This window comes from Pseudopipra pipra, chromosome 27 (assembly GCF_036250125.1).
Source record: "Pseudopipra pipra isolate bDixPip1 chromosome 27, bDixPip1.hap1, whole genome shotgun sequence".
Lineage (NCBI taxonomy): Eukaryota > Metazoa > Chordata > Aves > Passeriformes > Pipridae > Pseudopipra > Pseudopipra pipra.
Window position 1 is genome coordinate 624989 of NC_087575.1, and position 10255 is coordinate 635243.

A 10255-nucleotide genomic window follows, 5' to 3' on the forward strand; every position below is an offset into this window, starting at 1 on the left:
GAGGTGGCTGTAGCTGGATCAGGATCAGGGACAGGTTGGGAAGGGTCCCACTGCTGCCTTTTGGGGTGGGCACCTGCCCTGGAGGAGGAATATGGGTGTTCAGCAGGGCAGGGTGGGCTGGGGGGCCAGGGAAGCTGCCTGTGCCCGCAGGGAGCTGTGGCAGTGCCACAGTGCCCCCCCACTCTGGGGGCTGGGAGGTCCCTCCCCTCGCCAGGGCTCTGATTCTGCACCGGCTCTGTGATGAGTTGTCGCTCTGTCAGGTCTCAGCAGCCAGGGCTACAGCTGAGGGACACTTCAGTATGTCCACCCTCCTGCTCAGGACCGGGGTGAGGGAGGGTCTGTGCTGGATTGGGGAGGGCACAGGGGCACAGACCCCCATGCCATGAGCCCACCCAATACAGGGGTGACAGCAGGAGAGAGCTGGGGCATCCCAGGGTGCTGCTCTCCATGTGCAGGGATCCCAGCAGGAGGAAGGGATCTCCAGCCTGGCCAAGGGGACCCCCTGAGGCCTATCCCAGGGCTGTGTCCCCTCCTGGGGCTGCAGCAGCCCCCGACCCCGGGGTGCAGAGCAGGGGGTGCCGATGCTCCCACGACTCCCATCCCAGGGCCAGTGTGGGCACCAGCACATCCCAGCATGTTCCAGCACGCCTTCCCCAAACCAGTTTGGAGCAAACTTTTCACCCTGCTGGGATGGGATCAGGCAAAGCAGGACCTGGGGAGCCCCGGGCTGGGAATGTGCGGCCGCTCGGCTCCCACGGGGGGTGCAGCCCCCTCAGGGCCGGGCACAGGGGCCCTACTCCACCCCAAAGGTTGTCCATGCCCTTTTCCTGGCACCTCTGCCTGTGCACCGAGGCTGGCAGGGGGCTGGGGTCCCACCCTGTTTTGGGTGCCAAGTTTGGGTGCTGGGATGCAGCTGGCAGAAGCTCCAGCTCTGCTTCTCAGGAGCCCTTCATGGTCTGCAATGTGCTGACAGATCTGAGGGGGAAGGGAGCACCTCCTTTCCCTTCCTCAAACCTTCCTCTTCCCCAGACCTGCCCAGAGCAGAGTGACACACAGACTTCCCTGTATTCCCCCATCTCCTCACCTTTAGTTTTGGAGGGGCATCCTTAGGGGTGGCCCCACTCTCCCCTCACCCCCAGCCACCACAGGCACTGACAGAGCCTCTCCCGGCCACCACTCCTGTACAATTCCCATTTATTATTCCGAGGTTTCATTCCAGAGAAGTCCACTAACTCCTGAGCAACCTACCCGGCTCCTACCAGAGCCACGGGGGCTGAAGCAATGAAACCTTTAGGGGGAGGGAGAACGAGGGGGTTCGGGTGCTTAAGAGTTTCCGAAAATAAAAGGGAGGGGAGAAAATTCCAGAGGAAACATCCGTCCTTCTGGCACCCCGGGCTGGGCTGGGGGTGCTCCCGGTGCCCAGGGAGGGATCCCTGTCCCAGCCCAGTGGCAGGGGCTGGGCGGTGCCCCCGCCCGGCTCGGGGGGAGGGATGGGGAGGAGCAGGAGCAGGAGCAGTCCCGTGAGAGCCGGGGCATCAGAGCTGGGAGTACAGGGAGTTCTCCATCTCCGGCGTCATCTTGGTGTGGAAGGAGGCGAGACCCACCCCGAAATCTGCAGGGAGAGGGGGGAGAGCTGTCAGCACTGTGGAGTCCCTCGTACCCAGGGGCTCGGGGGCTGGGGGCTGCAGGGAGGGAACATGGCCCTCCCCAGGGCATTGAAGAGGCTGGGGGGCACTGGGAGGGCACACAGACCCCTCCAGGTCATTGATGCGGGCTGGGGGGCAAAGGGCTGGGGGGCACACAAACCGCCAGAGGCATTACTGCAGGGGAGGGGGCACAGGGAAGGAGGGCACTGGGAGGGCACGCAGACCTCTCCAGGTCATTTATTGCCTCCGCCAGGAACATTCCTATGGGCTGGGGGGGACCAGAGGCTAGAGGGCACAGAGAGGGGACATAGACCCCCCCCCACCCCGGGGCATTGCAACAGGCTGGGGCGGGGGCAGAAGCTGCAGCCCAGGATCCACTCCAGGGCCGGTCATCCCCCACCAGGACAGACGGAGGAGGATCCGCGTTATCCCTGCGGGACAGACTGACCCCATTCCCGCGAGCATCCCGGCAGTTCGGGGTCCCCTCCGTACCCATCTCGGCGTCCAGGCGCCCGGGTGGGGGGTTCTTGCGGTGGTCCTCGATGTGCAGGGTCATCTCCTCGCGGGAGGCGGCCGAGAAGGGGCACTGGGTGCAGGAGTAGCGGCCCCGCGTGTGCTCCCACACGATGCGGCTGTTGGAGGAGTGCCCTGCAAGGACGGGCGGGCAGGGAAGCACAGGGATCACCCCCAGCGGCCGCTCCCGGGTGCCGTGGGGGGCTCGGATGGGCCGGGGGCTCCCAGCCCTACATGCACGGGGGGTTCCCTTCCCGAGGGAGGGACCTCAAATCTGGGAGCAGGGAGCGAGGCTGTGCCCCCTGGGCACGACCTCCCCTTGTGTCTCCTCTCCGTGCCACACGGAGCAAAGGGTTCCAGTTTGGCCTCAGGACTGGGGGGACTGGAGCCCACGGAGCTGCTGCAGCTCCTCATCCTGCTGCTTCTGCCCTCAGGACAAGGCTGGGGGGCTTTGGGGGGGCACAGCCAGCGACCCCCCTGCCTCCGAGCCTACCTGGGCCACATTCCCTCTCTGTGTGGCTCCCAAAAACAATGAGGGAGCCTGCCCTCCCCCTCTGCTCTCCCTGGAGCACCGTGGTGCCCCGTGGGGCTTCTCCCATCCCCCTGTGGCCCCCCCGCCGCCCCCAAACCCCCCCGGTGACAGAAAGCAGCCCCCAACCAGTAGGTGCCAAACTAACCTGGAGTCACTCCTGAGCCAAAGCATGGGAGGAGTGGGCTGACACTCACACCTGCGGAGGGAATCGAGGGGCAAGACAAACATTAGGTCCTCCCCTCCCTGGGGTGGGGGGACACGTGGGGGGGCAGGCCTGGCCTGGCCCCCCCGCCTCGCACCCCCAGCACGCCGGGGAGCAGCAGGGCCGGGAAAATTTGGAGGCGTTTTTTCTGGTGGTCGCCGGTGCTTTGTCCCAATTGAACATGGATGGAGGGGGCGGAGGAGATGGGACGGGGCTTGGGGGGCGGGCCGGGGCGGCTCCGCAGGAGGGGGATGGATCCTCGGCTGGGCGGCGGCGGGTCCTCCTCCGGGGAGAGCTGCTGGTGAAGGCGGGAGCAGAAGTTGTTTTTTTTTGCCCGAACGCTCACCTTGGCTTTTTTTCCAGACGGCGTTGGACACGGCGGGGCCGTGGCCCGGTAGGAAGGGCCGCAGGCGGTGCTGCGCCGGGGGCTGGGGCAGCGCGTAGGGCGAGGGGGGCACGTAGGACAGGAACGGCCCCGGCATCGAGGACGGGGGTGGCCCCGAGAACCGAGTCAAGGACGAAGGGCCGAAAAGGCCGGGCTCCAGCAGCGGGAAGGGGTGCGGGGCCGGCGGCACCAGCGGCAGCGCCTCGAGCGAGCCGGGCAGCTCGGGCAGGCTGGTGGGCAGCGCGGCCGGCGCCGCGGCAGAGTCCGCGCCGGGCAGGAGGGCTTCCTTCTCCAGGGGCCGTGGGAGAGCACGCGGGAGCTTGGGGAGCCCCTCGGTGTGCGGCTTGGCCGGGGGCTCCTTGTCCACGGCGGAGGCAGCAGGAGGCAGGAGGGGCTTGTCGGCTCTGGGGGGCGGCGCGGGGCTGCTGGCGCTGTCGGAGCAGACGTGCAGGTGCTTGAAGAGGGAGCGGTGTGTTCGGAAGCGCAGCAGGCAGTTCTCACACCTGGGGGGGTTGGGGAGGCACCCTCAGTGGTGGCGCTCCCTCCACATCACCCCCATGACGATCCCTCCACACCACCCCCATTCCAACCCCGGGGGCTGCCGCTGGGATCGGGGTCTGTGGATGTGGGAGCCCACGTGCTCAGGGCTCTCTGGGATCAGCCAGGTGCCCCCCAGGGAGGAAGTGGGATGGGGACAGGGACCAGAGGGACTCACTTGAAGTAGCGGTTTGGCTTGTAGTGCACCTTCATGTGGGCCATGAGGTCCTGCATGCTGGGGAAGGTCTCGGTGCAGCCCAGCGTGGGGCAGTGGAAGGTTTTGCCTGAGTGAAGCAATTCAGAGGTAGGGATTCAGCAACATCCCAGCTGGGAACAGCCCCACTGGTGGGTCTGCAGCACTTCCCACACCACCCTTAACTCCCATCTCCTAGAGGTACCAGCACCACCACCAGTACTGCCTCTGCTTCAAGCCCCGCTCTGCCCCCTCCCAGACAAAAAAAGGGGCATGTGGGGTGTCTTGGCCTTACCCTCGAGGGACTGTGTGGGTCTGTAGTGGACCTTCAGGTGGTCCATCAGCTCCTGCATGCTGGGGAAGGCCAGTTTGCAGCCGTAGCTCGAGCACTGGTAGTGCTTCCCTGGAAGGAGACAGATCCGTTGGCCTCGTTCCTGCCCTGGTTGTCACTGTTCCCTCCCTGGGGCAGGGCTGGGGCTCACCTGGGACAGGTCTGCGCTTCAGGGGCCGCAGGTCCTGGGCTGGGGTCCCTCCAGCCACCAACACTGGGGCACCGGGCAGAGCCACCTCACTGCAGCCTGTGGGGAGAGACCATGAGACAGCGACAAGGCTCAGCCCTGCCCAACCACCTCCCTCTGCCCTCCTCCCTCCCTCAAAAATAGGGGGGCAGCCAATGGAGGGTATGGGAGGTGTGGCTGGAGGGGGCTAGAGGGGCTGGAGCCCTCCAGGGTGTGAGAGTTGGGAGGGGCTTTCCTGCAGGAAAAGTTGTTGATGTGAAGGTGAAGCCTGGTGGTGACTGGGACACACTGGGTGATGCCACGTGTTCACCTGGGCCATCCCTGCACACTCATAGAATCACAGAATAGGGTGAGTTGGAAGGCACCCACCAGGATCACCGAGTCCAACTCCTGGCCCTGCACAGGACACCCCAAGAATCCTGTACCTTCCCTGTACACCTGTGCATATCCAAGCACATCCATGCACACCTGTGCACATCCCCATGGCGCTCCCAGCCATCTCTGGGGCGGGATGTGGCCAAAGAGACCTCACAGCAATGGGACCAAAGGCTTCTCCTCCTGCTCCTGCCCCGACTCCTCTCCCCACCCCCCACCCCGTGGTACAGGGGACTCACCTGTCCCCTCTCCACCGTATTTACCCCGCAGGGAGAAGGTGGGCACAGCCTCGTCCTTCTCTGTCTTCATGGCCTGGCGGTGCAGGGCACGGGGTGAGGGATGTGCCCACGGAGGCTCCTCCTGGTGATGCTGCACCGAGAGCAAGGGCGAGAGGTCAGATTCTCCTCCTCCTCCCCTCAGTGCCCTGTGGCCTTGAGACCAGACCTCCCACCCTGGGGACCAAGCCAGCAGGAGATCCCAGCTTCAAGGGGCCTTGGAAGTGTCTCTGCTTGGGGGGGCTTTGGACTCGGAGCTTCATTGTCCCCTCCTGCTTCTCCCACACCAGGGTGATCCACAAAGTCCCCAAAGGCCCCCTCAGCTGCACAGCCCCCTCCAGGCATTACCAGGATCCTGCTTTGTTCCCAGCCCATGGCATCTGTATATCCAAAAATTCCTCCCAAACTACAGGCCAAGGCATGGCTGAAGGGATTGCTGGAGCTGCTTCAGCCCCTCCCTGCTCCCAGCTGGGCTGGGGGATCTCACTGGATGCTCCTCCCACAGTTCCAAAGGGTTTTCCAGCCAAGGGGAGCAGGTTCCACTGCATGACCAGGAGATGCTGTTTGGCATGTGGGGACAGTTCCTGGTCACCAAAATTATATTGGCTTGGCCTCAGCACACTTTGGCACGAGGCTTCAACATGGAAAAGCCAAACACTAATTCCCAGTGAGAAGGATCCAAAAAAAGCCCCCACTTTGGGAGATTTCTGAATAGTGTCTTAATGTCGAAGTGAAAAAGGAAATAATAATAATGGTAATAATAACAGTGTTAATAAATAACAAGCAATGCTGAAAATAATGACAAAATTTTAAAATAATAATAATAAAAATGGTAAAAATGCTGATAATGATAATAAAGCTGATAATGATAATAATAATAATAATAATAATATCATCAGTGCTGAGGCTGTGGAGTGGCTGCCACGAGCACATTGGCCATTATTTAGAAGGTCAATATTTCCCCAAGAGCTCAATGACTCCTGAAGGAAACATCTCCCTGGAGATCAGCTCTTCTGGATGGTGCATCCCATCCCTCCCAGCCTTGCCAGACCTTCCCGCTATCATCTGCTCCAGAGGCATTCTCCCAGCTTTCAGCTCCGGGGGGTCTCACCCAGCAGGGCTCAGCCTGGCCAAGCCAGGCTCAGCAGCTGTTCCTGCAGTACCCAGCACACTGGGACTGCAGCCCAGCGGGCAACAAATCAGAGGGGGGGGAAATCTATGTGGGATTATTCCTGTGGCTGCCCCCAGGCTCCAGGCTTTTTCTGGGGGTTGTGTTGCTTTTTTTGTTGTTGTTTTCTCAGCTCGGTGGCTTTGGGATGGAATCAGCACCGAGGCCGGGATCAGTTGGCCATGGAGCAGAGAATGTGGGGCAAGACTGGGACTGATTGTGTCCCAGGAGGGGAAATCCAGCCCTGGCTGGAGGGGATGCTCCGTCTCCATCCTTCATCTCTGTGTGACTCTGGGTAAACACTGAGCAGAAACTTCACAGCAGCTTTGATGGAGCTTTGTTTTATCAGGGGGAAATGCAGTTTTTGCTGGGAAAAAAAGTCTTGGGAATCTTCTTCTGGGGCAGAAATCACTAAAAGGGTCGAGGCAGCACTGTGTCTGCCTGCTCAGGGATGTCTGTACCTGAAGTGTTGGAGCTACAGAGCTGCTGGAGCATTTCCTGGCAATGTCAGTCCTTGAGATCAGTGAACCAGCTTCCTGCTTCCCTGCTGGAATCACTGGCTCTGGATCAATCTTGGCTGCCACTGCCTGGATTGACAGCCCCCAGGGCACTGATGGCCGCCAGACAAGCCATTTAAAGGAGCAGGACACCCATGGCACCAGGAGCTCAGTTGGAGCACAAGGAAGTTTTTCCAAGAAACCAGGAAATTCTTCCTCAGCAGCATCGCAGCAGGGCTGTCAACTCCTGGGCAGGGAGCTCCTGGTGCTCCAGGGTCAAACCCAGCAGTGCCTTTGGACATTGGAACCCCCCTCCTCTCCCTCTTTGACGCCTCTCTCCATTTCCCCGTTACAGGCAATACCCCAGTGATGCATTTTAAGCTGATTTTTTTCCACTGGGAAAATGCCTCCTGAGCAGATGCTATGGGCAGATCCCATGAGGCCAGGCAGGATGCACACAGAGGACACAACGGTGGCAACTGCAGCATTGCGCTGGGCTCGGCCCAGGGATGGGTTTTTGGGGAGCAGGTGGCACCTGTATCATCTTGCTGTCATTTGTCACCTCCCATGGGACAGTGGCCAACACTTCCCATCCTCCAGGACCTTCTGTTCTGCAACCCTGAGAGCGACACTCTGGTCCAGGAGCCGCTGACCTGCCACTGTCCCTAGTGACCTCCTGTGGCCACCAGAGATGTGACTCCCCCAGAGACATGATTCCCCCAGAGATGGGATGCCCCCAGAAATGTGATTCTCTCAGTGATATGACTCCCTCAGAGATCTGACCCCCCTCAACACCAGTGCAAGCCTGCCCTGGAAACTCAAATCCTAGAGCCACCTGTCACTATTCCCAGGGTTTTCCTGCCACAGATTCAGTCTCCCCAAAAACCTGCTGACACCAAACCCCCTCACCCCAACCCCTGCAGTGAACAGGGATCCCAAAAAATCCTTTAAGCCATGAGGGTGAGTAGGAGGCTTTGCAGCTGCTGGTCACCCCGAGCAGGCTCTGTTGCTGAATCAGTGAATAATTAATACAGCTCATCTCCCTCCAACGATCCGGGGGGTTTATCCACATCTCCAAGACTTCTATAAACCCACCCAGGGAGGATAAACGGGTCAAATAATCCGATTTGAGCATCTCTGTGTGCGCTCTGAGGCCAGAGGATGAGGATGAGGAGGATTCCCCAAGCGTCTCCTACGAGACAAAGGCTGGGAACAAGGGGCTCATGTGATCGCGCAGCCGGCGAGCGAGGAGGGAGGAAGCTCCGGCTGTGCCAGCGGCAACCGCTCCTGCCCGTGCCACCAGCCCCCACCACCGGGTTCAAACCCATGTCCTACATTAAAATACACATTGTGAATCCTCCTGGTGCCTTCAGATATCACAAGGAGCCCTCAGAGAGTTGGGGTGTTGGTGGGGGGAAAAAGCTCTGGGTATTTTCGTGGTGTTGTGATACCCGACACGACGTGGGTGCCCTAATCCCGGTGTGGGCTGGGGCAAAGCCTCTGCCTTGGTGTTTTACACCTCCCAGGGTGTTTTCCCTGCTTTCCAACTCAGAGAATCTGCCTGGAGAGCCTGTGGAGCCCACCCTGAGCCCAGTGACAGCATGGGCATCCATGGGGGTGAATGCTGAGTCTCACGCGTGGCCTCGGTGTCACGTCCCTGTGGTGGATGTGGGGGCAGCTCAGCTGAGGCCTTTCTTCCTGCAAAGCTGCTCTGGGCAGCCCAGGGGTCCCTGCCATCTCCCCCCCCCAGCTTGCTTCATCCCCCCAGCTTGCTCCAAGCCACTGAATGGGGAAGAGCCCTGCTGCCATTCCCCCCTGCCCCCACACCATCCTGGTGCCCACCTTTACCTGCCTGCCCATGGCTGGCTGATCCACCCACAGCTACATCAGCTCTGCAGCTGGAAAAAACCCTCTTTCCCTTCGGGAGCCAACTGGGGAGTTTGAAGCTTCATCCCTGAGCCTGGATAAAGCTGTTCCTGAGCAGCAGCTCTGGCTGGCTCCAGCCAAGTTAATAGCACAGCCAAGGCCAAGAGCCCCCTTGCTCCAGCAGCAGCATCTCCCGTCTCTGACAGCAACAAAGCAGTTCCCACGGGAGTGGGAATGTGGAGGGACCATGGGGAGAACCCAGCAGGTGCATCCTGGGATACCTGGGGCACCCTGGTGCTCCCACGGGCCACACAGGCCTGCAAAGACCCGGGGCTAGTGGCTTCCTTGGCCAGCTGTCCCTGGGCTACCAGCCCCACAGGTAACCCCATGGGTTCCAGCCCCATTGGGTAGCCCCCCATGGGCAGTGGTTTCTGTAGCCCCCCATGGGCAGCCATGGCTACTAGTCCTGGGGGTAGCAGAGCCACGGGAAGCACCCACACGGATCTGGAGCCCGCGTGGGCAGCAGCCCCATGGCTGGTACCCACCTGGTCAGGTCTCAGCTCCATTCAGGAGCAGGTTTCCAGTGCTGGTCCACCCCATTTACTGGTACCTGCCCAGTACATGCCCAGTGTCAGCACAGCCCCTGGTGTCGGTACAGCCCCCACGCTGGGGTACGCCTCACGTACTGGTACCTCTCTCCCCATCGCTGGTACATTCCCGGTGCTGCTCTAACCCCGGTGCCGGTAAAGCCCCCGCTGCCTGTGCACCCCCCGTGCCGGTATATCCCCGGTGCCGATACTGTCCCAGGCGCCAGGACAGCTCCCGGTGCCGGTACATCACAATCGGCGGTGCCAGCACAGCCCCCAATACCGGTACACCCGCTGTGTGCCGGTCCACTCCCGGTGCCGCTACAGCCCCCCTGTGCCGGTACCCCCGCTGCCAGTACATCCCCCGACACCGGTGCTGGTGCTCCTTTCCCGGTGACGCCCCCCCACTCGGTTCCCTGCCGGCCCCAGCCCCCCGGGGGACCGGTGTCCGGTGCTCCCGTCGGTGTCCGGTGTTCCCCCCCGGTGCCGGTACACCCCCCGATATCGGCATATCCACCGGTGCCGGTCCACCCCCGGTGCCTCTACATCCCCTCTGTGCCGCTCCACCCCCGATACCGGCACACTCCCCATACCGGTACACCCCCCGATACCGGTACATGCCCCGATACCGGCACACCCCCCATGTACCGGTACATGCCCCGAACCCCCAATATCGGTGCTCCCCTCTCGGTGCCGCCCCCCGTCACCCCTCGTTGCCCCGGTCCCCCCAGTGCCAGGCGCTCCCCCTGGGCCCTCCCGGTCCCCCCCGGCCGTACCGGGGCTGCGGCGCCGCCCGGGTCGCGCATCAGCGGCGGGGCGGCCGCGGGGCCATTTTCTGTGCGGAGCTGTCGCGAGAGCGGGGGGAGGAGGAGGAGGAGGAGGAGGATGGCGGGGGGGAGGGAGGAAGGAGTGTGCGGAAGGGGGAGCGGGGGCCGCGGGGCGGAACCCGGCCCCGCCCCGG

The 10255-nt window shown here is 62.1% G+C and overlaps 1 protein-coding gene across 3 annotated transcripts; it reads right to left on the reverse strand.

The window, feature by feature from the left end:
- Positions 1-1177: 1177 nt before the first annotated feature.
- Positions 1178-10191, reverse strand: ZNF414 (zinc finger protein 414). 3 transcript variants are annotated; one of them, XM_064637487.1, is made up of 9 exons: positions 10071-10191; positions 5141-5270; positions 4491-4586; positions 4304-4411; positions 3994-4099; positions 3240-3781; positions 2837-2887; positions 2139-2294; positions 1178-1612 (listed from the first exon to the last, which is right to left on the reverse strand). In XM_064637487.1, the coding sequence occupies exons 1-9, from the start codon at positions 10098-10100 to the stop codon at positions 1536-1538; spliced, it is 1296 nt and encodes a 431-aa protein (XP_064493557.1). In that variant the 5' UTR covers positions 10101-10191; the 3' UTR covers positions 1178-1535. The 3 variants fall into 3 exon arrangements, with proteins under 3 accessions (XP_064493557.1, XP_064493558.1, XP_064493559.1); XM_064637488.1 differs by lacking the exon at positions 10071-10191 and adding an exon at positions 9400-9759; XM_064637489.1 differs by lacking the exon at positions 2837-2887.
- Positions 10192-10255: the final 64 nt, after the last annotated feature.

Coding starts and splice junctions, on each gene's coding strand:
- ZNF414 (XM_064637487.1), bottom strand. CDS start 10,100: ATGCGCGACCCGGGCGGCGCCGCAGCCCCG. Junction 4,412..4,490: donor GAAGCGCAGACCTGTCCCAG/GTGAGCCCCAGC, acceptor GTCTCCTTCCAG/GGAAGCACTACCAGTGCTCG. Junction 4,100..4,303: donor ACCCACACAGTCCCTCGAGG/GTAAGGCCAAGA, acceptor TGCTTCACTCAG/GCAAAACCTTCCACTGCCCC.